The 27,162-nt window shown below is 49.0% G+C and overlaps 2 protein-coding genes across 17 annotated transcripts in view; one reads left to right on the forward strand and one right to left on the reverse strand.

Moving 5' to 3' along the window:
• The window catches only part of TMPRSS6 (transmembrane serine protease 6), a 36,883-nt gene extending 22,973 nt beyond the window's left edge, over nucleotides 1-13,910 (forward strand). For 5 of the 6 annotated variants that reach the window (XM_042843578.2, XM_024100053.3, XM_042843576.2 and 2 more), the window contains 6 exons: nucleotides 6,115-6,228; nucleotides 6,924-7,040; nucleotides 7,544-7,712; nucleotides 9,092-9,366; nucleotides 11,761-11,897; nucleotides 12,858-13,910. In XM_042843578.2, the coding sequence (XP_042699512.2) occupies nucleotides 6,115-6,228; nucleotides 6,924-7,040; nucleotides 7,544-7,712; nucleotides 9,092-9,366; nucleotides 11,761-11,897; nucleotides 12,858-13,016 (971 nt within the window). In that variant the 3' untranslated portion in view covers nucleotides 13,017-13,910. The remainder of the gene's footprint in view (nucleotides 1-6,114; nucleotides 6,229-6,923; nucleotides 7,041-7,543; nucleotides 7,713-9,091; nucleotides 9,367-11,760; nucleotides 11,898-12,857) is intronic. The other variant, XM_042843579.2, reaches the window with a different exon arrangement.
• Nucleotides 13,911-14,669: 759 nt separating this feature from the next.
• Nucleotides 14,670-25,005, reverse strand: KCTD17 (potassium channel tetramerization domain containing 17). Of its 11 annotated transcripts, none has more exons than XM_065563749.1 (7): nucleotides 24,408-24,679; nucleotides 22,314-22,422; nucleotides 20,272-20,363; nucleotides 18,429-18,524; nucleotides 17,887-18,012; nucleotides 17,000-17,122; nucleotides 14,670-15,472 (listed from the first exon to the last, which is right to left on the reverse strand). In XM_065563749.1, the coding sequence occupies exons 1-6, from the start codon at nucleotides 24,621-24,623 to the stop codon at nucleotides 17,048-17,050; spliced, it is 714 nt and encodes a 237-aa protein (XP_065419821.1). In that variant the 5' UTR covers nucleotides 24,624-24,679; the 3' UTR covers nucleotides 14,670-15,472; nucleotides 17,000-17,047. The 11 variants fall into 11 exon arrangements, with proteins under 11 accessions (XP_065419821.1, XP_065419819.1, XP_042699515.1 ...); XM_065563747.1 differs by having other exon boundaries at nucleotides 14,670-15,563; XM_065563753.1 differs by lacking the exon at nucleotides 14,670-15,472 and adding an exon at nucleotides 16,799-16,827.
• Nucleotides 25,006-27,162: the final 2,157 nt, after the last annotated feature.

Here is a 27,162-nt window from a genome sequence, read left to right on the forward strand (position 1 = left end):
TCACAGCTGAGCTTCCTTCTAATTAGCTTCCCCCAAACAGCCTAAAACACCGCTGTTTGCAGTTTAATTGGCCGATTGGGCCCACTTGGCCTAATTCAGCTCTTGCAGGGCTGGTGTGGGGAGTACACTCCCCCCCCACACACACACAGATTCTTTGTATTTTTAAACCACTTGCAAATATCACCTAACTAACTCTCACAGCTGTCCTGGGAAGTATTCTTAGTATTACTACAGATTGGGGGGGGGGGAGGACAGAGAGGAAGGTTAGATTTGTCCAGGGCCACCCAGCAAATCAGTGGCAGAATTGGCACTAGAACTCTGGCATTCTTAGGTCCTAATCCCATCCTCAGGGCATTAGACCATGGTGCCTGTATGCAACGCTGCCCATGCCTGTTAGTCCTGGCATGCAACAGTCCCTCCCTGCTGTTCCAGGCCTCCCATGAAGCTCACAGTCCTGTGCTCACAGGAACATAAGAATCACAGTGCTGGGTCTGACAAGGCTCTATTTACCCCAGGATCCTGTCTCTGACAGTGGCCAGCGCCAGATAATTCAGAAGAAGGGGCAGAAAACCTTATTGTGGAAAGTTATTGAATAAACCTGTCCATGGAGGAAGTTTCTTTCTAAATCCATCAGTTAGTGCTTGATTTGAAGCATGAGGGTTTATTATCTCTAGTTGTCATGTCTGTGTGTCCCCCTCCCCGTGTCTTATGTAGCTGTAGATGTTCTCATTCTCTATATAAATATCTAATCCTTTTTAGAATCCTATTAAGATTAATTCAAACTAGAACAGGTGCAGAGAAGGGCTACAAGGATGATCAGGGGAATGGAAACCTGCCTCATGAGAGGAGACTCATGGAACTTGGCTTGTTTTGTTTAACCAAATGAAGGCTGAGGGAAAATATGATTGTTCTCTGTAAATACATCAGAGGGATAAACACCCGGGAGGGAGAGGAGTTATTTAAATTAAAGGCCAATGTTGGCAATAAGAACAAATGGATATAAACTGTTCATCAATACGTTTAGGCTTGAAATTAGATGAAGGTTTCTAACCATCAGAGTGAGGTTCTGGAACAGCCTTCCAAGGGCAGTAGTGCTGGGGGGTGAAGGGGAAACATAACATCTTTCAAGATTGATCTTGATAAGTTTACAGAGGGGACAGTGTGATGAGACTGCCGTGAGGGTTATTAGCAAATATCTCCAAAGGCCGGTGATGGGACACTAGATGGGGGGGTGGCTCTGCATTACTACAGAGAATTCTCTTCCAGGTGTCTGGGCTGGTGGGTCTCGCCACATGCTCAGGGTTTAACTGACTGCCATATTTGGGGTTGGGAAGGAAATTTCCCCCAGGCTATATTGTCAGAGATCCTGGGGGGGTTTCACCTTCCTCTGCAGCGTGCGGCGCGAGTCACCTGCAGATTTTAAGTAGTGTAAATGGTGGAAGTTTTAAAATCAAGATTTGAGGACTCCAGTAACTCAACCAGCGGTTAGGGGCCTATTATTGGAGTGTATGGGCGAGGTTCTGTGGCCTGTGACATGCAGGAGGTCAGACTAGATGATCCTGATGGCCCCTTCTGGCCTTAAAGTCTATGAGTTCTTGTCCTCAGTGATATCTTGTGGCTGTGAGTTCCAGGGGCTAATTATGATTTGGATGTAAAAAGATAGTATTTCCTTTTTCAGTTTCAAATGTGCTGCATTTCAGTTTCACTCAATGTCTGTGTCCTTGTATTATTAAAGTGGGTAAATAGAAGCAGCCTGATTTACCTTCTCTATCACCTTCATTGTCCTGTGTGCCTGTCAAGCCCCCTCCGTTTCATCTCATCTCTAAAGCAAACAGCCCTAGTCTTTTAAATCTCTGTTTTTATTGTCCCAGATTTTTCCAGGCCTCTAATAATCTGAACTCCTTGTGTAAATTATTACATAAATAATAACTATAATGAGGCAGCGCCTGGAGGCCCCAGCCCCATTGTGTTTGGGCCTGTCCACACAAGCATAGCAAGAAGACAGTCCCTGCTCCCAAAGGACTTACAATCTAATGATAAGACAAAAGACAACAGGTAGATGCAACAAACAGCAAGGGGAGCACGAGGTAACAGTGAGCCAATCGTAATACAGATCATGTGCTGTGGCCCATGCTTACCAACCCCCGAGCCACTGTTGAGCGGTTTGCAGGTAAGGTAGGTTTAAGGAAGGATTTGAAGATGTATAGCGTAATGGCTTTGTAGTCTTCTAGTTTTGTTGTAGATGGGCTAACCAGGACTGGGCACAGTATTCCAGGTGAAGGCGCACCTTTGATTTATAGAACAGCATTAGACTATTTTCAGTATTACTCTCATTCCTATTCCTGATACATCCGGACTCGTTGCTTGCCCTTTTTGGGTATGTCCACACTGCATGCTAAGCCCAGGCTATAACTCAGGTTTGAGCCCAAGTCCCCCTTCCATTCATACACAAATCAGTCTGATTTGGGTCAGCAAACACTCAGGACCTGGGTCCTAGGACCATCCTGGGGGGTGGTTCAGAGTCCGAGTCCTGCTGTGACTCGGATCCAAGCCCTGTCATTTTGCAGTGTAGATGTAGCTGAAGCCACAGACCCAGTTCAGAATGTCTGCGTAGTGCAGTGTGGACACATTAGCACAGCTCTGAGACCTGCGTCCAGCAATTGTAAGCCCAGGTTTACAATGCAGTGTGGACACTGAAGCGCAGGCTTGGCAACACCAAGTCCACAAGCCCACGTCCCACAGACCTGGGTTTACAATGCAGTGTAGACATACCCTTTGAGCCTGGCTGTACACTGAATGGAAGCTTTCAATGAGCTATCTAGGATGACATCCAAGACTTTTTCCTGCACAGTTAGTTAATTTAAAACAGATCAAGTTTCTTCTTCCTAGATGAATTACTGAGCATTTGTTAACAATTTGTTTCATCTGCTATCGAGCTGCCCTCTGGAATTCACTGCAGTCTTCTCTAGTCTTGACTAACCAAAATAATTTTGCAGCAGCTGCAAATGTTGCCACCTCACTGCTCTCTTTTTCCTTGGCCATTAATGAATATACTAAACACCAGTCCTAGCATGGAACCTTGGGCACGCCACTATCTTCCGCAGGGCCAGATGAAATTCATCCTGAAGTGCCTGCTTCAGCTAGTTCTGTAATCTCGGAACTGTTAGTAATTATCTTTGAGAATTGATGGAAGGCCGGAGAGGTCCCAGAGGCCTGGAGAAGGGCAAACAGTACTTATCTTTAAAAGGGGGAACACAGAGGACCCCAGACATTATAGACCAGTCAGCCTAACTTCAATACCCTGGAAAGATACTGGAACACATTATTAAACATTCAATTTGTAAGCACCTAGAGGATAATAGGATTACGAGGAATAGCCAGCATGGATTTGTCAAGAACAAATCATGCCAAACCAAATTAATTTCTTTCTTTGACAGGGTTACTGGCCTAGTGGATAAGCTGTGGACATTGTATATCTTGATTTTAGTAAGGCTTTTGACACAGTTCCACATGACAGTCTCATCTAGGGAACTATGAATTTACTATAAGGCAGGTGCACAACAGATTGAAAGACTGTACTCAAAGAGTAGTTATCAGTGGTTTGCAGTCACACTGGGGGTAAGTGTCTAGTGGGGTCCCAGAGGGGGTCAGTCTTATATCTGGTATTATTCAATATTTTCATTAATGGCTTGGATAATGGAGTGGGGAGTATGCTTATAAAGTATGCAGATGACACCAAGCTGGTGGGGGGGAGGGGGGTGTTGCAAGCGTTTTGGAGGACGGGACCTTGCTGAATTGGAGAATTGATCTGATTTCAACAAAATGAAAGTCAATACAGACAAATGCAAAGTACTTCACATAGGAAGGGGAAAAAAATGAAATGCACAACTACAAAATGGGGACTAGCTGCCTAGGTGGTAGCACTGTTGAAAAGGGCCTGAGGGTTTACTGAGGATTGGGGCCTATCCTATAGCCCCCTCCTCCTACCGGCCCAGGTTTTGCTCTTGCTGAGCCAGCTCACTCCCTGGTGTAATTCTATCTGAGCTCTCTCAAGGAATCCAGGGAAGCAGTTTCCAGCAGCCTTAGTTTTTTATTTTAAGCCGCCTTAACAAATCAAAGACCCCTTCAAAGTCTGTGCAGGCTGAGCAGTCCCTTCCCCAAATCTGTCCCTCACACCAGTAAGTGCCGCAACCCACTTTCCTGGCTCTTTCCTCACAGCCTCAGGAAGAGAAGGACTTCACACAGTCTCCCTTCTGTCCATTTGGTTTCTGGAGCAACCCCTCTGTGCAGTTGCTCCAGCAGCCATGAATTAGGCACACAGTCCCTCAGCTTTTGGGAGGGTCTGGCCATCTCGCCCTCTTTTATGAGGATCAGCCAGTTACGGTCCACCTCTTTTCCCAGGTGCAGCAGGTGAGGCTAATCAGCCAGCCAGCCAGTCAGCTAGCGGCAGGCCTCTGACCCCAGAGGAATGGTATCCCTTATACTGTCACAGGGATATGGTGGATCACAAATTGAATATCAATCAACAATGTGATGCAGCTGAAAAAAAGGCTAATATCATTCTGGGGTATATTAATGGGAGTGTTGTATGTAAGACATGGGAGATAATTGTCCCACTCTGCTTGGCACTGGTGAGGCCTCAGCAGGAGTACTGGGTCAAATTCTGGGTGCCACACTTTAGGAAAGATGTGGACAAACTGGAGAGAGTCCAGAGGAGAGCAACAAAAATGATAAAAGGTTTAGAAAACCTGACCTATGAGGAAAGGTTAAAAAAAACTTTAGAGAAAAGAAAACGGAGTGGGGACCAGATAACAGTCTTCAGCTGTGTTAAGGGCTGTTATACAGAGGATGGTGATCAATTGTTTTCCATGTTCACTCAAGGCAGGACAAGAAGTAATGGGCTTAATCTGCAGCCAGGGAGATTTAGGTTAGATATTAGGAAAAACTTTCTATCTATAAGGATAGCTCTGGAACAGGCTTCCAAGGGAGGTTGTGGAATCTCCGTCACTGGAGGTTTTTAAGAACAGGCTGGACAAACACCTGTCAGGGATGGTCTAGGTTTAGTCGGTGCCTCAGCACAGGGAGCTGGACTTGGTGACCTCTCGAGGTCCCTTCCAGCCCTACTCTTCTATGATTCTGTGATTAACCTTCTTTAAATCAAGATGGGGCATCTTTCTAAAACATAGGTTCTAGCTCAGCCACAAGTTACTGGGCCTGAAGCAGCAGCCCCTGGGTGAAAATTCATAACCTGTGTTACACAGGAAGTCAGACTAGATGATCAGAACGGTCTCTTCTGACCTTATAATCGCTGACTCTGTGGAACCTTTGCCGTGATAAAAAGTTACCATGCATTTCTACTCTCTGTTTTCTGTTGCTTTCCTGTGCTCAGTGCATTAGTCCATGTTGCCTCTCCTATAGCTCTGCCAGTGCACTACAGTCCTGACCCACAGCACCTTTCTGATGTGCTCTGTTCGCTATACCACATCGGTGCTCTGCTGATACACCTTAATCCTCGTGCACTCCCTTAGCCTCTCTTAAACAAAGGTGGCCAGTCTTGCCAAAAATGGGGCTGTCAGATGGCCACAATATGTGACTAGGCTGAGATTCTCCTCCTCCCCCAAATCATTTCACACATGACTTGTCCTATATTTGATGCCAGGACTGCAGAGGCAAAATGGGCTGGTCTCTTAACCCTCACATCACTTGGGCCTCCCAGCCTGGGTAGACAGACTGGCGCTAGCGGGGCCGAGCTCGGGCACTAACAGTAGCGGTGTGGATCTTGCCACTCAGGCTCTCACGCTCACGTGACCCCTGGCTCTGAGCTCGGGGCACCAGCCTGAGTCTCCGCCGGAGCCGCAACGTCCCCACTGCTATTTTCAGCACGATAGCTCGAGCCCTGCTAGCGCCAATCTGACTGCCCTGCCCTGGTGGGGCGGCTCACTGCCAGCTGCAGTGCAGACATACCCAAAGTCCCTTTCTCCTCTAGCCAAATGCCACATGGTGTTTCCAGTTTTGGCTAGTGGGTGGGTATTGCTGAGGGATAAGAGACCCGCTCTTTCCCTTTGCCTTGCTTTTCTGAATCCCGCCCGTTTCCTCCGGGTGCTTTGGTCTTAGTGTGCTCAGCGAAGTTCCAGTGTCAGGAGGACAGCACTTGCATAGAGTTCACCAAGGTCTGCGACCAACACCTGGACTGTGTCAACGGGAGCGACGAGGAGCAGTGCAATGAAGGTAGGGATGGGAGACTTCTGGGTAGCGATAAAGTTCCCCCTATCAGCTAACAATGCATGCAGTGTTGTTGTAGCTGTGTCAGTCCCAGGATATCAGAGAGACAAGGGAGGTGAGGTAATACCTTTAATTGTACCAGCTTTTGTTGATGAGAAGTTAGTCCAATCAAAGATGTTACCTCACCCACCTTGTCTCTCTAATAAGCTATTGATAAGATTCCTCTGCTGAGTCTCAGATCAGGACCCCGCTACCAGCTAACACCAAAGTACAGCTAGTAACATTCTGTCTCTTAACCTACCAGCTAATACAGGGGTATTACTGAGGGAACTCCCACCAGGGCCGGCTCCAGGGTTTTGGCCACCCCAAGCAGCCAAAAAAAAAAAAAAAAAAGCCGCGATCGTGATCTGCGGCGGCAATTCGGCGGAAGGTCCTTCGCTCCGAGCGGGAGTGAGGGACCGTCCACCGAATTGCCGCCGAATAGCTGGACCTGCTGCCCCTCTCCGGAGTGGCCGCCCCAAGCACCTGCTTGCCAAGCTGGTGCCTGGAGCCGACCCTGAGTCCCACCCATCAATCTAGGAGTTCACCAAGGCAGAAGGTTGACATGGGTTTTTTTGGCTGCTCCATGCTCTCCACTGAAATACTCCAACCCTCATTCAAGTCTCTCCCCTTTACTCCCCCATCCAACTTCATCTTTCCAGGAGTCCCCTGCGGGCCTTTCACTTACCAGTGTGCAGACAGGAGCTGTGTGAAGAAACCCAACCCTCAGTGCGACTCCGCCACTGACTGCAAGGACTCGTCTGATGAGAAGCACTGTGGTGAGGAGTGAGAAGGGAGGGCACTCTCCTAGGCACTGCCAGGGGGAAGCTCCCACTCCTGGAGTTAAGAACGGTGCTGGCTGGGCCCTGCTGTGAGGAACCTTGTTCTACCAGAGCCTTGGTTGGCACTGCTGGAGTCATGGTTGCCAGTAATGGGGCACTGCTCCGAGAAAGTTCATATTAACAGAACACCAACTGGCACGGACTGGGCAGTGTCCCAGCTGGTGCTGATTGAGCTCAAGCGTGTGGGAAAGGTAGTGCGGGGTTCACCTGTGTTAATAATAGGGAAAAACCTCACACTGGAGTTTTCAGTCGCCTCAGCCTTGATGTACTATAAAATGGCTCCAGCCAGTGCCAGGCAGGGTGTAATTGGCCAAGGGTATAAATGGTGTAAATGGCAGACTGGAAAGTCAGTAAAACAAAGGGGAAGGGCAGACATGATATACAACGGCCCCTTCTATTCTTTCTCCCCTGAGAGACTTGCTATGTCTTCCTCTCCTTAGATTGTGGATGGCAGGCCCCTCTGAACCGGATTGTGGGTGGCGCCAATTCCGTAGAAGGGGAGTGGCCATGGCAGGCTAGCCTGCAGGTCCGCGGGAGCCATATTTGCGGTGGAACGCTGATTGCCGATCGGTGGGTGGTCTCAGCGGCTCACTGCTTCCAGGATGACAGGTAAATGGTGAGGGAAGAGCTCTGTGGAGGAGACCGAGTTCAGACTGCTTTCACATCGAAGCCAGTTGGGTCTCAGCCTAAACCAACTTGGAACCGTGTCACAGAATGGCCGGTCACTTCGGAACGATTGACGATAGTGGCTCAGAGCTGCAGCAAGGAGGTCAGGCCTGGGAAGCCCTGCTGGAGATGTGTGTGTATGAGGGCAGGACTGTGGTAGCAGGGAGGTGCGGAGGTGCCCTGGGAAGGCATACAGGGGAGGGAGCTTGCATACACAGACGAAGGGTAGAGGAAATGGCTGCAACAGCCCAGCAAATTAATCTGGCGGAGCACTAGCACCGCTTTGCTAGTTCTGTGTTTTGTAGGGTGGGGCTTGTTTTATTACTATTATTATTTTGTACTGGGGTTAGAGGTATGGAGGAAGAAAAGGAGAGACGGGGAAGAGGAATAGTCACAGTTGGGCATGTGCCCAGCCAGGACCAGCAGGCTGGGGTTCAGAGGCATCATGGCAGAGATGAATCTTAAGGAGGGATTTGATGGAGGATAAGGTGGCAGCTGTTTGGAGAGTCTGTCAGGGAGTATTTCACATGCATTAGGGGCAGCACAGGAGAAGGCATGGAGGTGGAAGGGACCATGTGTCTAAACAATAGGCCTCTTACAGTTTTCCCCCCAGTCTTCTTCACTATGTTTTCCTCTCTGCCCTTCACTCTCCTGCCTGGAACATGTTCTCCCCTCTCCCATAGGCATGCTAGCTAATCTATCTAAACATCTCCACTGCTCCACCTCCAATCCCCACGTCTCTTGGCTTTTCCCATTAGGAGGTAGGTGCTATTTAATCTATGCTCCCATTTAGGGCTGTTCCTCCTTGTAATGTACCCTTTCTCAACCGAAGGATATGTCTTCACTAGAAACACTACAGCTGGAGCTGCGCCACTGGTGTCGCGTGTAGACACTACAGTGACAGAAGGGGTTCTTCCATCGCTGTAGTAAATTCTAGTTAGGTCAATGGAAGAATTCTTCTGTTGACTTAGCACTGTCTACACTGGGGCTTAGGTTGGCTTACCTACATCTCTCAGGGGCGTGAATTTTTCACACTCCTGAGCGACATAGCTAAGTCGACCTACGTTTTCAGCATAGACCAGCCCTCAGATATGTCTTTCCCCTCCTTTACATCGCTCCCTCTCTGACCTTTTAACAGAGGTTTCACTTTCCCCATGCTCTCTTCCTTTCCTTTGCCCGCCCATTGTCTCTCTGATTTTCCAGACTTCTCCTCACTTCCCTCACTCGCCTTCATTTCCCCTAATTTCTCACTCTCCCTTTTCATGCTGCACGCCCCACCTCTCTGTCTAACACTGACACACTTTTTCTCCCCTTGCCCCCAGTAGATTGGCTTCCCCGTCCATCTGGACTGTCTACCTGGGCAAGTACTTTCAGAACGTCAGCAGCCCGAATGAGGTGTCCTTCAAGGTGAGCCGCCTCCTCCTGCACCCATACTATGAGGAGGACAGCCACGACTACGACGTGGCCCTGCTCCAGCTTGACCACCCAGTTATCAACTCGCCCTTCATTCAGCCCATCTGCTTGCCCACCCACTCCCACCTCTTTGAACCTGGCCTCCGTTGCTGGATCACTGGATGGGGGGCTCTCAAGGAAGGAGGTACATGCAGGATGTCTGCTGCTCTTGTTAGGATCCTCTTTCCTCCAGGGGCTACATAAGGGGGGGAGTTTTTCAAAGGCACAAATGGCAGTTAGACACTCAGCTCCCATGGAAAGTTGGGCTAATTACTCATTGTGCCTATGAAAATCTCCTTCCAAATAAATAAATTCTGTTGTGATGCTAGGAGTCTCACATCAAGGCTTGGTTGCTTCAGTATGGGATAATGTTCTTGGCAAGGATCTGATGCATGGTCCCCCAAACAAAAGTCAGAGAATGTTCCAGTTCCGAGCTCCTTGAAACATAATGGAGAGCTTTGATTTGCCCTTGCCCCCTTTACCGAATGCAACTGCAATCTACCATAATCAGCCTTGCCTCAAGGTGCCCTCCAGCTCCCCCTAGTGGATCATCATAGTGCATCATGCAGAATTATCACATATTGATGTAACATCACAGCATAAAGACACAATAGCATGAGGCCCCCAAAAGATGAGAGATTTTAACTGTCTGGGCTTGCAGGACCTAAGACAGACTCATAACCGTATGGGTCATCCTGGGAGGACCGGGATGGGAAGGTGCACTGCTCTGGGACAGCTCTCAGCTGGAGGCGTTGGGTCCGAAGACCTAGAGAAGGGTCTTTGTCAGCAAGTGATGGGAGCATGAAGGATTTTTGTAGCTATAATTCTTTACGGAGTGTGTGCATGGCGTATTACACACACAACAACATAATCTCCCAACGGACGCAGTGGAAGCCCTGGCTTAAATTTTCAAAAGCGGCTGGTGCCCCTGACTGTCAGAAAGAGCTGAGCTCCTGCCCTCTGAAAATCAGGCCCCTTCAAGACATTGAGCATCCCAAATATGGAGGTGCCCAAAATCAGGTGTCACTTTGGAAAATGTAACACCCCCTCCTCAACCTAGGTCATTGAAAAGTACACTGGACAAAGCACTAGTAAAAGTATAGTAAGGAAGACTCCTACCCTGGCAGGGAACTGGGCTAGATGGCCTACAGTGACAGGTCCTGTCCATCTAATAGCTATAATTCTCTGACTGATGAAAAGCGTCCAAATTCTAACCTGTTGTAGGCTGGTACAACTCCTTTGGGAGTGTTGAACCCAGTTATAGCAGGTGTCAGTTGCAGTGCCCTGCCAGTGAGCTGAGTGTTTAATTGAGACAGGTAAGTATGAAACCTGGGGAAAGAATTCCCAAGGCAATGAGAGGGCAATATTGGCATGAAGATCGATGCAGGACAGCTTTGTGAAAGGAGTGGGCGAGGAGGAGCAGGAGCTCTCTTGGCAGATGAAAAGGCTGGAGCTGTTCCAGACTTGGAACACAAGGGGCGGCATGAGAGACACTGTGGAGCAGAGGTCAAGGGAAGGAGCCAGAGCGCAGTAATGAGAGAGGCCTGAGAAGAGCAGAGCTGGCTGCAGGGACGACACTGGGCCCAGCGATAGCCCTGCACTTGTGCAGGGACAGGCACCATCACACAGATGGAGGGGCTGCAGCTTGCACTTCCTCCAAGCAGCAGCTGCAGCAGCCAGTGCAGCCCCCAAGGGCTGTCCTAACTTGTGCCCCTGGTGAAACGGTCACTACAGCCTGCTGCTCTCGTACAGTACTGCCCATGTGTCTCCTGTTCCCCTCATGGAGCTGGTTGGGACAGTCATGGAGACTTAGCAGGTTTGGATGAAGTTTTCATCAGAAAGATTCTGCCTTATTCTGGGATGAAAACATTGCTCTGAATCAGACAGGACAGGAACTTGAACCTGAGTCTCCCATCTCCCTAACCACCAGGCCACGAACCCACACTACTTCCTGAATCCTTGAGGGGGCCATTTAGGGATCTGGGGCAAAAATTGGGGATTGGTCCTGCTTTGAGCAGGGGGTTGGACTAGATGACCTCCTGAGGTCCCTTCCAACCCTAATATTCTATGATTCTATGAATCGAAAAGTTCCGGTTTGGATCCAAAACCAGACAGTTCAACACAATTCTGTTTTCATGGGGACGTTCAGAAGGCCGTGTTTTCAGTCCACTGTGGGACGAAAACAAGTTTTGAAAGCGCAAAAGTTGCTGCAAAATGGAATTGTCCTCCTTCAGACAGTTCTACCCCCCTCGTGCCCCGCTGGTGCAAAGGGGCTGCAGTGTAATGCTGAATAGGACCCAGTTGTGTAGAGCCTTGTGGGTGAAGTGAGAAGCTTGAACTGATACAGTAAAAGGTGAGAAGCTAAGGTAAGGATTAGGGGAGGGGGGGAAGATGTGACGCAAGTGGAGGACAAGATGGTGATCCGAGTGGCAGCTCTTTCCATGAGCTGGAGAGGTGAGATGTGGCCGTGGTATGGGGATAACAGGAAGAGGCAGGGAGCTCTGCTGTTACTCACCGGCTGTTCTTGTTCCATATCTAGGGCAACTGAGTAACATCCTGCAGAAGGTGGATGTGCAGCTGATCCAGCAGGACATCTGCAGCGAGGCTTATCACTACCAGATATCTCCCAGAATGCTCTGCGCCGGCTACCGCAAGGGCAAGAAGGATGCCTGCCAGGTGACAGAGGAGACGTGGGACACTTCCACCTTAAAGGGGCATCATCCAGCAATGGATGGGGGTGGGAGGGGTGGGGGGGTCTTTGTCCCCTGAACATGCGTTATAGCTTTGAATTAGGAGTATATTGATTCCAAGAGATTAGAAGAAAGACCTTCTTGCCCCAACTGTAGGTCACATCCTGCTCATGCTTATCCTCTGGTGCAAACGCAGAAACTTTTCAGTTTCTTAGGATTACGTCCAGTCTCCCATGAGCTCCCCACAGTGATGGAACCTTGGTGGAGCCACACGCAGCTCCATAGGGAAGATTATCCACTTCTTCCCATGGATCCTCGGCCTAGTCAGGAATGCTGGTGACACTATAGCTTGGATTTTCCCTTTTCCAATTTCAGGCCATTACGTCCTTGTCAGCCATTCCTCCGCTTTCCTACTACGAGCACCTTTCCTGTCATCTACCTGAAGACTGTTCCCATAACTCACCCCACCCCAGCATGTGCTGATTGGTGCTGCTGCTCTCTGCCTGCTCCTACATTACCCTTCATCCCCAGGCAATTCCACTGGCACTCCATTCATTTTAGGATCCAGTTCAAATTTGCAATTGGCAAAGCCCTCCCTAGACTTGCTCCAGCCTGTTTCCTTCTGAGGACCTTACACTGACTAGAAGAATAAGCAAGAGACTTATTGGGGAAGGGGACACACATGGCCGAGGATGTGCCAGTGGCCAATACCTTTCCTTAGAAGACTTGGATTTCTGATGCTATCCTACACCCATCTGCCTAAGATACTTAGCTCCATTGGGGGTTCTGCCAAGGCCTTGGGCAATGGGATGGAGGGGTTGAATTGCAGCCTGAAGATGAGAGGAAGAAGGGGAAATGTATTCTCAAAGCATGTGCGAGTTCTTCATCATGCTCCACCCCCATCACTTTAGTGTCCTGATGGTTCTTTGTTTCCTTCTGCCTCTAGGGTGATTCTGGAGGTCCCCTCGTCTGCAAGGAGCCCAGTGGCAGGTGGTTCCTGGCTGGCCTGGTGAGCTGGGGGCTGGGTTGCGCACGTCCAGATAATTACGGGGTCTACACCAGGATCACCAGGGTGCTAGGCTGGATGAAACAGACAATGAGCTGAGGGAGTCCCCCTGTGCCTTCCCCACTAGGCACAGGCTGCTCGGTTACCTGTTCCTGACATTGATCACTTGTCTCCAGAGTGTTGGGAAAGACAGAGATTATGTTTTGGGATGGAGGAAAGTATATCTGCCCCTGGGGGTATGTGAGGACATGTGGGAAGCCCCTCCACCCTCTCCAAGAAATGCCCAGTCTTGATTAAGGCCAGGCACACAAAGATCTCTGGTACATTAAGGGGAGGGAGGATGGAAAGCCATGGGTTCTGAGCAGATGCTTTCTGGATAGGAGAATGGGGGAGATGAACTTTACAGAAACTACATAATTCATCCCCAGTCCCAACGCTGGAACATTTGCTGCAAGAAAATCTGACTGATGTAGATAGAAATGAGATTCCAGTAACTGTGATATCAATCCGTCTCTCTCTCCTTCCCTGCCATTCATTCTTCTCCTCCCCACACTTCCCCCCACCACGCCTCCTCCTCTCCCATCTCTATAATTGCTTCTTTCCTTAGCTAGAGGGTGTAGTTAGGTTCAACTGGGCAATTATTTGTCTATTAGAGCCTCCAAGACATGATCCATCACTTTTCCCAAGTACATGTCACTGCCTCAGTGCTGTAATTTCACCATCATTTTATGCTGCAATTGGACTCCCTCCAGGCAGAATTCTTGGCCACTGAGTACATAACATCTGTGCAACCTCCTACCCGCTCTCTTGAATTCATTTAATACCTTTAATACAAAAGATCTTCCTAAACTTCCATCCTCTGTTGCCAGCAAAGTGAGGGGAGAAGGCAGCAAGCAAAGTATTTTAGATGGTGATGGCTATGTATTTATGAAGAAATATTATGGGCCAATGTCTGGAATTGGGAATAAAAAGCATTATTTTTTTGCTCTGCAATTTTCTCTGTCTGGGTTGAGAATGTATCTGTCAGCCTAAAATTCCATATGCAGCAACTTGATGAGACCAGATGAGAACCACAAAAAGAGACGAACACCTCCCTCTCAGCTGCAGCCTGGGGACAGCATGAACCATCTATAATCTGTGTGGGTGCTTATACAGTTCACTGTGGTGTGAACTGCAACAGGAAGAAGTTCCCCCATCAGCCTTGCTATACACACTTGGGGAAATACACAGACAGTAAAGGGAGGCCCAGCCAGGCTCCCTGGGAACTGTGGGAATGTCTGTCACTTTAGCCAGGAACCAGGAGAACATCCCTTTCCACCCGAGAATGGAAAACCATGTGTGCAATAAATATCAGTATTTAGGTACATTAGGGTCAGAGTAGGTGACCAGGAGCACAGGCCAGGGCCAAGCCTCCAGGCTGAGCTGCACCCAGCAAACAACTTTTGTATCATGCCGTGTTTATGAATTTTATCCTGGGCCGAGTGAACAATGGACACAGCTTCCTTAGCCCAACATCATTTCCACTGGGACCATAAGTCTCCTGGCCTACAGAGTGCTGGGTACAGGGACTCCAGTCACACGCACTTCCTGCCTCACTTGCCAGTCGGGAACAAAGGGGTGGGGAAGGAAGACTGGCTCCAAGTGGATGAGTTCTAATGTCATCATGCAGTTAATCTGAGGCCTCAATTCTAGCTCTGAAGTCCTTCCCATGAGCACCAAAGTGCTGTGGAAAAAAGGAGAGGAGACAGCCAGTAATGGACAGGCACATTTATTCAGGAGTTATAACACAGCGGAAACACCCCACGTCCAGAAGCACTGGCAGGCATCTCCTTCCTAGAACAGTCAGAAGCTACATCAGAAGCCAGGTACGCCATGCTATACTCCTGCCTCTTTCTCCTCCATTGAAATTAAACCTCTCACTGCAGGGCCTGTGTGTGTATATTACCCAGCAAAGGGTCAATGCTGCCCCTTTACTCCTTGTGCTAAGCACAGGCTATCTGGAGAGAGGTAGGGATTCCCCATTTGCCCCCTGGTGACAAGCAAAGCTCAACTGCCCTCCCCAACAGTGGCTCTGACAGTAAATCAAACATACAGGCCTGAATCTAGTCAGCAGGTGGGGGTAGGAAGGAAGCGTGTAGCTGCTGAGTTCTGGACTCTCCAGCACGGGTAACTGTGACCAGTGCTTAATTTGTAGTGAAAGAGGTGCCGGGGCTCAAGCAATGATTTATTTTCAAAACTGATGTGGCAAGTCCAGAGATGCCAGGGCTATGAACTGCCAAGCCTAGAGATGCCAGGGCTGAGCTCTGGCACAAGTTAAGCACTGACTGTGTCCCTAAAGAAGGGGAATCCTGTGGGCCTGGGGAGATTGCAGGGTGTGGATTACATCCCCTGCAGCAAGTCAGACACACAGGCGGGGGTATCTGCCTTTCTCAGGGGGGAGGCGGGCGTGAGCTTCAGAAACGATATTCCAAAACAGAACTTTAAAAACAAAGGCAACAAGTTGAGGGTGAGGAGTGGAGTCGCTGCGACGCTTTCCCCCAGAGGGCTGCCATAAACTACAGTACAAAAATAAAGATTTTTAAATGGAAATTAAAAGGCTGGAGTTGATCGTCGGTATCACATCCTGAGGCCTCTGGCTTGTAACAACTAGAAAACGAGAGAGAGACAAAGAACAAAACCAAAGGCAGAGAGAAATCAAGCATGGAGGAGAAAGGGAGAGCAGCACAAATCGAGAGGAAGAGGAAAAGCAAAGTGATGAGAGAACAGAAAAGAAAGAGACATGAAAAAGGAGGGAGGGAGAGAAAGAGAGAGGAAGGAAAATCCATGTGAGTAAAATATACTGACTCAGTATAATACTCAGGCCCCACAGCTGAGGGCAGAGAGACCCCTAAACAGAGGGATGGAGAAGGCCTGGCAAATACCAGAGAACCAATGACTCCCCCTAATTGTAGGGGTGTGGGAAGAGGGGTTCAGGAACCTCCAATTTAGCACAAATTCTGTAAACAGCCTAAAAAGAGAGAAGCAAGGCTCCTTCCTCCAGGCCTCCTCACGCCCTTCATCCCCTCCACCACACAACTAGGGCGGTGAGCCCAAGTTCTCTCTCTCTCTCTGCCAAAAATTGGGGTGCACTTCACACAGAGCTGCCTAGTTTCTATTTTCACTCCCAGAACGCTTACCCTGTCAGAATCTGCTGGGAAACACCCAGCTGGCAAAGGCTGCTTTTAAAGGCAGGGAAATATATGGAAATCCTCATGCAAAATATTCTTCCAGCTACCAGGAGGAGGATTAAACAGAAGCTGCTGGGGAAAAATCCTGTGTGCACATATGCCAGGCAGAAATACAACACTCTCCCCAGCTCCCCCTCTATCTTCCTTGCCCTGGTTCTCATCCCTCTCAATGTCTCACAGCTTTGCTCTTCCTTCTGCTACCAGAGCCTCTAGTCCAGAACTGTAAGGCCTGCTTAAAAAATAAGACACACACAAAGAGAATCAGGAAAGCACAGAGTAAGGAAATAATCAACCACTCCCTGCCCCCACCAAAGACCTACAAACCAGGGTCAGATCCGTAAGAGGGGAGGAGATGAGAGTCACTCATGCAGAGCTCAGAGTCATATCTGAGAGAGCAGACAGGTACCATACCTGCAGAGGAGGAAGAGTGAGGAGCAGGAGGAGACAGGATCCTGAGCAGGGAGCACACAGGACACCAGGAGTGGAAGGTGGGAGGGGAGGCAGGAACCTAGGTGCATGAGGAGAGAGAGTGAGGGAAGAGGGGAGTGGAGGAAGGGATTCTTGGGGAAAGAACTGTGTGGAAGGGAGGAAGTAGGAGAGAGGTGACAAGAACCCCATGGGCGGGAAGGGAGCAGGAGAGGGAATCTGGACAGAATTAGCAGAATCCCAAGTAGATTAATTTGCTGCAAATAAAAATAAAAAAATAAAAAGTTAAATATAAAGTAGCAGCCATGTGTAATAGATCTCCCGCCTCCACCACTGAGACTTCAGCCCCACTGCATCCCCTGCTCCCTGGAGTGGTTCCCTCAGCCTCTTCCCTAGTGCTTCCCTGACACTAGCTGTGTGGACTCTCACCAGATGGGAACAGACGGCTTTATGGTTGGGTTTTTATTATTATTTTCCTCAGGGATTTGATGCACCTTTCTCCTCTGCCTCCTCCTCCTCCTTCTCTTCCTCCTCTGGATCCTCCTCTGTGCTCTGCGGCCCAGCATGCAGTACAAAGGGAAGAAAGATCGGAGACACTTGCAAGACCTGCCATGGTGATTCTTGCTCATGCGCAAGGGCTCAAAGTAGCGGCCAGATTTGGGTATAGGGAGGAATGGCCTGAAGACCTTTAGGGTTCAGAGAAATTCAGGCTTCCTCTGGAACCCTGAGCAGGGATTGTCCATGGGAATCAGGCAGGTACGTCTCCCCGCATAGAAATGCAGAGGCCTGTCAGGGACCGATGGATTTTGGTCCTTCCCATGTTCTGTGTGTCTGTATCTACCAAGAAAGCGTGCCCCAACGGAGTTTCTCCCCTCCCTCTCTGGCCTGACGGTGAGGAGAGCGCCTCCCATTTCCACACACCACAACTCAGTGGAGAAAGCGTTCCTTACTCTCCAGAAAGAGGATGTTGTCCTCTAGTCAGCAAACAAAGGTACCCACTGCAAAGCATTATGGGTATTCCCACACCGATGGGTCTGATGATAGTGACACACTCAGCGTGGGTAGGAAGAGAGATGAGGAGGCAGACTGGGGAGGCACGAGAAGGACAGGGGTACCTTGTTATAGTGATTTGCCACACACACAAGGTCCTGTTCGTTAGGAGGTAGCACTTCATGACTCTGAACAAAGGGACAGGCCATGACATTTCACCACCTGGTTAGCCCACCGCTGAGGGGGAGGGAGGAAACAGAGAAGAGGCTCTTATGGTGATGAAGACAAGCCATTAACAAGGACGGTGAAGTGCAGGTTGGTCTCACCTTGGCTTTGCTGCTAGGCTCAGAGCTCAGGCCATTGGGTGAGTTGTACAGCTCTTTGGAGACTACGCACAGGAACTCTGTCTGGTCCTCATTCCCATAGTTATAGGATGACCCGATATTCACCAGCTGGAAGTGACAAAAGAGAAAGTCAAAGATCTCACACATGCTTCGCTACATGTCCACTTCTCACTGGGAACAGGGATATGGACAATGCCCTCAGGGAGCATGGAGTCAGATACTTATGTGCTACTCCCGTCAAGAAACCAGAGGGACTGAGGACTAAACAGAGGCTGTGACACAGAGAACTGGGCGGGGGTGTGGGGGGGGGACTGCTGTAACACAAAGCACTGTAACCTCACGCAGATTCCTCCAGGCTCCCCAGAGAAGAGGTGGCAGAGAGATGGGATCTACTGGCACTGAACCTGGTGAGTAAGCAATACCCACAGTGGGAGTGGTGTATTCTGGCGCCTTGATGTTAGAGCATGTTCCCTGTCTCTCCTCTAGCACACAGCTCCTCTTCTACCCCACACATCCTGCTCTACCTGCTCAAAGCGCCATCCATCTGACATAGTGGAAACCATCTGAGTGAGCTCTTCTTCCTGGCACTGCAGCACCCGGTACACATGCTTCGGAGGCACCTGTGAGGAAAGTGAGGCACGTTGCTGAGGAACTCTGCCTTCGAGGCAGATGTTCCGGCAGGAAATTGAGCCAAGTGGCTACATACCCTCAAAAGATTCTGAATGTTATTCTGTGACAAAAGCGGATATACCTGTGGCTTGGATTATAAAAATGAGGGCCCTACAAAGAGGTATACCCGCAACCCAACTTCATATTGCCCTGCCCAAAAAGGGGTGGTATGAGAGGACAAAGGTTTCTGCAGGATCACATCTCATGCGCAGCAGGACAGCACATGGATTAAAAGGATCTACTGGGAGGAGGGAAAGGGTCCAGCACCCAGCATAGGCCACACTCATTCTTACAGGAAGTTTGCATTTGTTATCATTGTTAATAAAAGCCATTGATACAGTGCAGGGGTTCTCAAACTGGGGGTCAGGACCACTCAGGGGGTCAGGAGGTCATTACATGGGGGGTCACGAGCTGTCAACCTCCACCCCAAATCCCGCTTCATGTCAAGCATTTATAATGGTGTTAAATATATAAAAAAGTGTTTTTAATTTATAAAGGGGGGGGGTGTCGCACTCAGAGGCTTGCTATGTGAAAGGGGTCACCAGTATAAAAGTTTGAGAACCTCTGACATAGTGCCATAAATGTCCACTGTGCTCAAGTGTGGAGGCACAGTCTCTGCTTCAGGGAGTTCACAAGCTAAGGCAGATAAGACAAAACGTAATGCAAGTTCGGACATGGGATCACTGCACAAGGAAAGAGACTATGGAGAGATTACTGGTGAAGCAAAGTAGTAGCTCTGCTGCAGGATTCCTGAGTGACCTTGGGGAAAAAACCAATCCACCATCTCTCTGTGTTCGTTTCCAATCTGCAAAGTGGGGGTAATAAGCCTGGTTTTCTCCCACCCTTTCTCTTGTCTATTTAGACTGCAGGTCTTTGGGGGCAAGGACTGTCTCTGATCGTGTTTGTACAGTGCCTGGCACAACAGGGCTCTAATTTCAGTGTGTGTTACGGTAATGCAAATAACAAACAATTTTTAACTCTTATTATTCCTGGAATAAATGGGTATTAAAGAGCAATTTGAAGGAGGTAATCACAGCCAAAGATGGAGGAGTCACGGCTTAGAGAATTTCCCCACCACAGACACCCCCTCCACCTCCCACAGCCTCAGTGACTCCCCACCGATATCCCTCTGCCTCCCACAGTGATAGTGCACTAAAAGGAACAGGCTGGCTTCTTTCTGGAGTTGCAGGCGCACACAGACAATGCACTTTCCACCAACTATCCCCTTCCCACACTGAAATAGCCCCTGCAGCTAATGCCCTGTCTGGAGGTTCAGAATATAGCACCCTTCCAGATCAGACAAGCGCAGCATCCAGTGCCACCTCTGGGACTTCCATTTTATTTTAACTACAATGAAAGTTTCCTACTGGTGGAAGATTTCATGACACAGCATGTATCAGTGGAATCATCCCTGTGTATTTATGTGCCAGCAAACATCTCCCATTTATGTGACAGGGCCAGCTGGGCTGACACACCAGGAATTAAACCAAGAACCTCCAGAACTAAAGGTATTGGCTGCTACAGCTTAAGCTAAAGCTCTGTGGCTGGGGCTGTAACAACTCATTTCTTCTACGGATAGTCACAGTGGGTTATTTTTCCACGGCACTTCCCCACTGTCCCTCCCATATTTGACCTCTCTTCTAGCTCTCCATCCCCTCTCCCCCTCCCCCAGCCTTGTCTCTCCATTTTCCCTCAGACCTGTGTTACGGTGTAGTTCTTCTCCTCCAGTCTGTCCTTGATTATTCTGATTAAAGGGCCGATGTTATAGAATTCAGCTTCTTCTAGAACCCCTAGAAACACAGAGAGTGTAAAAGACATGGGAATAAGTATTTGTCCTTCTTAGTCCCATTTCCCAGTACTCGGAGCTTCCTGAAGGGAAAGCCCCATCTGGCTGCTTCAGGAATTCACATGCCTGTACCGAGAACTCTCTCCCCTGGGGAGAAAGGACACCACAACATACTACATGAACAGTTCTCTGGTGCCTGGAAGCTCTTACACCTGGGGATTGAATTCAGGCCCCCTTTATTACTGTACCAAGGGGAGGCGCAGGGGTGACTAACCTAGTTACGATGTCAGGGCTCTACAACTGGAGACAGAACCCTAGGTCTCTGGTTAATGTTCCCAGGATTCATCCTACTGGGAAGTGCTCCCATATCCCTACCCTGGCTGTTATTCCAGGAGGAGGACACTACCCAGGCTTGCAGGTTATTTTCCCAGGGCAGGTTCAGAGCTCTACCTATTGGGCCCTGAACCCAGGCACCCTGATTATTGACCCAGAGTGTCTAGAGAACTAGAGTGAATTTAGGCCCCGAGCTACATAAGGGCTCATTCTTGCTCTGTTGGTTACTGTCCTGTGGGCTCTGTTCAGCAGGGATTAAATCCAGACCCCTCAGTTACTAAGTGCTACCCACTTGGGAGTGAATCCTGGTTATTGTTGTAGGTATTGCGCCTAGTCTTCTGGTGCCCGCCCTGGGCCTGTTGCTGATCTCTGAATAGCACTTTACCCCAAAGCAGATAAACAAAGATGTGTGTTTCACTTCATTAACCTACAGTAGCTGCATCTGTCCGCTCCCCTGAGACATACATGATCATGTTTGCTAACAGGGAGGGCGTGGGGCATTTTATGTGTCCACAAGGGAGAATGATGCCTAGGAACCAGCATTCAGTGACTACACAGGTTCCCTCTTGAGATCAGAACATAGACAGGGCAAGCAGGTGAGATTTATTTGCCCTCAACCATCCCACGTAGGCCTAGGGTACACAGAAAAGTTATACTGGCATTGCTACGTCAGTCAGGGATGTGAAAAAAAACCCACACCACTGACTGACATACCTATGCTGACAAAACCCCTTGTGTAGATGCAGCTCTGTCAACAGAAGAGGATTTCCATCAACAAAGCTAACTTTGTTTGCAATGACAGAAAAACTCTTTCTGACAGCATATTCATGCCAGCATAGTCTCCATAGTGTAGACATACCCTGAGAATCCCTCAGAGCTTCTCATTCTCCCACCCCATTGGTCCCTCTCTCATACACTGGGAGAAATGGCATGCTGGGGAGGAAATTGATAATAAAGCATTCTCAGTCACTTAGGACTCAAACCCTATGGGGCTAACACCAGGGAAGGCCATCCATTTCCTACTTGTTAATTCATCAGAGATCCTACTGGGCATCACTACCATAGAATATCAGGGTTGGAAGGGACCTCAGGAGATCATTTAGTCCAACTCCCTGCTCAAAGCAGTACCAATCCCCAAATGGCCCCTCAAGGATTGAACTCACAACCCTGGATTCAGCAGGCCAATGCTCAAACCACTGAGCTATCCCTCCCCCCTAGCTACTCCTTTCCCAGACCCAATGACAAAAGCTTCATGCTGCAAATAGTGGAGCACTGGTGAGGAAATCAGTGTGCACAGGGTTGAATCAGCATGGGTTCACCCTATCATAATATCATACCATCACTAGCGATCAGGGGAAACTCCAGCAAGCTTTTTCTCCTAACTCTCATTCATTTTATTGTATGGCAAATGGGGCACAAAGAGTTCCCTGGGATGAGGGCTCCAAAGATAGCTGTCTTCAAAATCCTAGCACAGGGGAGGGGGCCTGCCACTGCGGGGGGCGATTTTTTAGACAGCAGAATTGGATATGGTCAGGATACTGGGTTAACAGCACCTACTGTAACCCACCTCCAAGAGAGGGATTCAGTGTTAAGAGGGAGTTTACTGGGTTTCAACACTCACCCTCCTCAGCCATGTCTTTATTCAGTACCAGCTTGCCATGACGCAGGAAATTCAGGATGGGTCCAAAATATGTGGGGTCCCGGTCTATAAGGTATGCACCAGTCTCATCCTAACAATAGAGACAAGCCATGATGGGAAGAACCCAGCGGGAAAACTTGCCACTGCCCCTAACTTCTCTAGACAACGGACTATAGTAAAACAAGAACTGTAGTAATCCTGGTTTATATTTCTATTAGGATGACCAGACAGCAAGTGTGAAAAATCGGGATGGGGGTGGTGGGTAATAGGATCCTATATAAGAAAAAGACCCAAAAATCGGGACTGTCCCTATAAAATCAGGACATCTGGTTACCCTAATTTCTATAGCTCCTTTGGTCCAGTGGACAGAACTGAGGGTAAGGAAACCTGGGTCCTTTTGGCTGTTGATTTTAGGGAATTCACTTAATCTTTCTGTGCCTTGTTTTCCCTGTGAAAAAGGGGGATAATGATTAGTGCTGGTCAGGAAACAGTTTTCCAGTCTTGTGAGAATTTTTGAGATTTCAATAATTTTTTCCACCCTGAATTGGGATGAAAAGTCAAAATCTCAAAAAGAAAAAAAAATTGTGAATGGAAAATTCAAAAAGAAAAACATTCAAACGAGAGATCAAAACATTTCAGTTCAATTTTGACTTTGTCATGTTTAACATTTTTAACCTTAAAATAACTTAAATTTCAAACCAAAAATAATTTTAATCAAAAACCCAATACTTTCCATTTAGAAAATGTCAAAATGGGACATGTCAACAAGTTCAAAACGTTCTCCCTCCCCCATCCCCAAAAACAAAAAACAGGAAATTCATAAAAATGGATCCTTTCCCAGGAACAGTTTTGATGAATCAGCATTTTCCAAGGAAAAAACATTTTATCAAAAAATTCCTGACCTGGTCTAATAACGATACCTATTCGCCTTCATAAAGTGATTTGAGAGCTACATATTAAAAGTAGCATATAAGAGCGAACTTTTGGATCCCAAACCACTTCCCAAACTACATCCACATAGTACCACAGAAAAGCAGCCACCTCTAGGATGGAAGGCTGCAGCCAACTGGTACCCATCACACTGCAAAACAGTAGGGAGAAGAGGCATGTTGGAAAGCAAAATGGGTTAAAGCCGTTCTCTAATTTAAAGTACCCTGGGACTTTTAACGTTCAGGCAGAACCTTGTTGTTATAGATCTCATCCTAAATGCACATGCAGAGCAAACTGCACAGTACTCTCAATTTATCTCCCTTGAAAGAGCAAAGGGCTGAAACTGATCCTGCTGGGGCCTGAGGTTCTTGGTATTTCACCCCTGAGGTGCAGACCCCCAAGCCTTTCCTATATATAACATGATTCTATAAGGCTAGCAGGGAGATCCAAGAATAAAAAGATGTGATGCGGACTCTGGTCTCAGCAGGGCTCCTACCTCTTCAGCCTGTATTGGGAGGAGGAGAATGGAAGAAGCGCTCTGTGTAAGCTGGGAAGCTTGTCTGGTACAATAAAAAAATATACCTCACCCACCTTGTCTCTGTGATGGGAGGCTACTTATTGTGGCTCTATGTGGTAACGCCATGTCTCCTTGTCAGACCTGAGTCCCACCCACATAACTGGGCATGTGACAGTGGGAGAAAGGGGGGCGCCTCTTGTGGGGCTGGTGCGAGGAAGCAGAGGAGACCGGTGCTGTGTGTGCCACACAGCACCGGGGTGGCAGGCCTGTTTGGTCCCCACTATTAAGCCAGAAACTCCTCCCATTCCACAGAGGGGACGGGCCAACCCCCCCAAGAGGCTCTGGCTGGATGGAACGCAGGGAGTGAGTTCCCCGGGGGGACAGGGACGGGGTCTCATGCCAATTACCCGGTCCTGTGCGCGCCGGCCACCAGTCTGTCTCTCCAGCTCCCTGTTGATCCTGCACTATAGGACCTCGCCTTCCCCGCCGGGGTTAGCTCCTCCCAGCCCGGCCTGCGCTGTGCTTTGATCCCACCCCGGTCATGGCTCCGCGCTCCCCTGCTGGGCACACGGCAGCCACAGACACACACCCAAGGCGGGGCGGCCAGCAGGCGCCAGCTCGCCGCTTACCTGGTCTGACTGCAGCTCCTCCCCCTGGCACAAGCGGCAGAGGAACGATTTCTGCTCCCGGCACAAGGTCTGCCTGGTGGTGAGGAAGACCGTGCCCCCGACGTTCAGCCGGACCCACTTAGCCCGGCTGCTGTTTGCGGGCTGCGGCGGATGGCTCTCCCAGGTCAAAGACACCCTCTCTGGAGCCTGCGTTTCCTCCCCTCCTTCCATCCTCATCTCTCCCTCTCCCTCTCCGTCCCTCCCAAGCTGGAGACGCCACTGCAGGTGTGGGCGCTGGAGGATTCTGGGATCTGTAGTTTATCTGGTGCTCTCCACCCCAGAGGTGGCTGCATTTCACTGGGACTCAATGTGGTAGCTATGAGATCTTTGGGGAAGAAAGAGTCTGTCTGAATGGCATGTTTGTCATTACTAGTGATGGGCACAAAGGACAAAACCCACCTCCTCATTCTGAACATTCCCCAAATCCCAGGGGTCCCAGGATAATGGGGTTTGCCTGGGGACCTTTCTCTGGTCGCTGCTGTTCAGTTGATAGCTGTAGAGTATTTTGAAATAATATATAAACTCTCTTAATTACCATATTACATCATCGCTGCAATTGGTCACCAAAGAATCCTGGGAGCTGTAGTTTTGCATGGCCCAGTCTCCCTGCACCAGGATCTGCAGTGTAATCTAGGCCACCATTGCTGCTGTAGGTGCTATAGGATTCTGGAAGCTGCAGTTTACATACCTCCAGAGCAGGGTGTTGCAGTGGTGCTTTGGGTTGAGGAGAAAACTGCTCTGTGCCCATGGGCTGGATGTGGCTAACTCTTCCAATGCAGGGGGAGGGATAGCTCAGTGGTTTGAGCATTAGCCTCCTAAACCCAGGGTTGTGAGTTCAATCCTTGAGAGGGCCATTTAGGGATCTGGGGCAAAAATCTGTCTGGGGATTGGTCTTGCCTTGAGCAAGGGGTTGGACTAGATGACCTCCTGAGGTCCTTTCCAACCCTTATATTCTATGAACTAGATGGATCTTTCATGTTCCTCTTTTGCCCAGCAGGGGGTCTAACTATTATAGCATCCATTTCTCTGTTATTGCAGCAAAACACTCAGAGGATTTGGACAATTTCTGTCATTAAGACTATGTGGGTGCTCATGGGTGTAGGGGACCAGTGTGCAATATCAAAGCCCTGTTGTTGTTTTAATTTTTCTGCAGTAATAATCACCTAGTCAGTAAGTTTTCCCTGTGGTTGCTACCCCACCACCACTTCTAAACTTGCCTTGCATAAACTTCCCTTTCCTGGATGGGTGTCTCTATGTTCATTCAGTCCCAGGCCTTGCCCCCACCCCCGTCCAGGGGATTAATTCATTCACAACACCTGCCTCAGTCTCTTCTGAGTGCCCCATTCCAGTGGGGAGGGGGGGGAGGAGAGGGTTTGAGAAGGAAGAGAGGGTGCCCTTGTGGAAGTCAAGTTACACATGACCCCTGGCCCAGGTGAAACACAAATGCTTTATCTATCCACTCAACCATGCTTCTACCATGCACAACAGAGGTCACCTGACTTATTAACTGCAGCCACCTTTGCCAACATTTCAAACAGTATTCACATCGGGCAGAAAAATGCTGGTAGCTTCCCTCCGGAAGGCTGACACTGGCCCAAAGCCACCCGACCCTTTTCTGCCAGGGCAATATCCATAAAGTGCAGTGCTGAAACGTAGACAGATATCTATTAACCTTACAGTTGGGTCTTTTCTTGAGTCATCCTCACTGCCCCTCCCCCCTTATTTTTATTCCATTTAGGAAGCTAGTTCTCCGGTACAATTCAGTCCCCTTATGCCATAGAGGGGGCATAAAGACAATAGTTTTCCCCACAGGTGAGTAACCCAGCCTAAAAGGGGTTCCCTGGAAAACAGAGCCAGCCGACGCCACTCCCTTTACAGGCCCCAGTGTAGGGAGTGTGCTGGGGGTAGGAAGGAGTGTGGCTGGAATATGCTGCCCTCTAGCTATTTTCAGCTGCTGAGTAGCTCCTAGGCCACCTCTGTAGCGGAGTGTAAATTTGAACAGCCTTGAGTCTCCTCTAATTTACAGCAGGAGACAGATAGGCAGGCCCCTGGATGCACAAAGAATATAAACTGTAGGTGGCTTTTGTCACTTTTGTACCCCTGCTCCTCATCTCTGTATGGCATACCTTGGTTAGAGTGGAGACTCAGGCCCAAATCCTTATTGTGTCATCTGTTTTTTTCCTCTTATCCCACCCTCCCAATCTCCTCTGTCCCACTTCCTACCCATCTCTTCCCTCCTACAGTATGCACCAGGGAAGGTCTTTAGTCATAGCACGAGTTCTTCTGTCAGCACTGGCCTCTGTTTGTTGCCCAGACTTCAGGACCTGGCCCACCCACAAGAATGACATCATCATGGGAAGAAGGGCAAATTGTTAACACCTAACCCACCATATGTAATGCAGCCCAGCTGCTCCTTGGGAACTGATCAGGAGACAAACACCCCCTCACCCACCTCTCTCTTCAGGCTGTCTAGGATAATGGGTGTTATGATCAACAGGGACCTTTCTTTAATCAAATATATTGAAGCCAATGTGCTTGTAGAGGTGTAACCAAGAGCAGATTAACTCTCTGAATGCACTGAATCAAATACCCCTGACGTTTGCTGGGGGAGATTTTCAGCTCCAAGATTTCAGGCAGTGGCCTTGTGAAAATGACTGCCATTATGGGTAGTTCTTCCCTAGGGCTTCAACTCAGCAAGGTATTGAAGCACATAACT

This window comes from Chrysemys picta, chromosome 1, assembly GCF_011386835.1.
Source record: "Chrysemys picta bellii isolate R12L10 chromosome 1, ASM1138683v2, whole genome shotgun sequence".
Lineage (NCBI taxonomy): Eukaryota > Metazoa > Chordata > Testudines > Emydidae > Chrysemys > Chrysemys picta.

Bases quoted from the DNA above. Each gene is read 5' to 3' on its own strand.
- KCTD17 (XM_042843581.2), bottom strand. From the start codon at position 24,623: ATGAGGATGGAAGGAGGGGAGGAAACGCAGGCTCCAGAGAGGGTGTCT. The intron at 18,525-20,271 runs GTCTGAGGGAAA...CTTTCCTCACAG, and splicing joins AGAACTACACCGTAACACAG to GTGCCTCCGAAGCATGTGTA. The intron at 18,013-18,428 runs GTAGAGCAGGAT...TGTCACTTCCAG, and splicing joins ATGGATGGCGCTTTGAGCAG to CTGGTGAATATCGGGTCATC.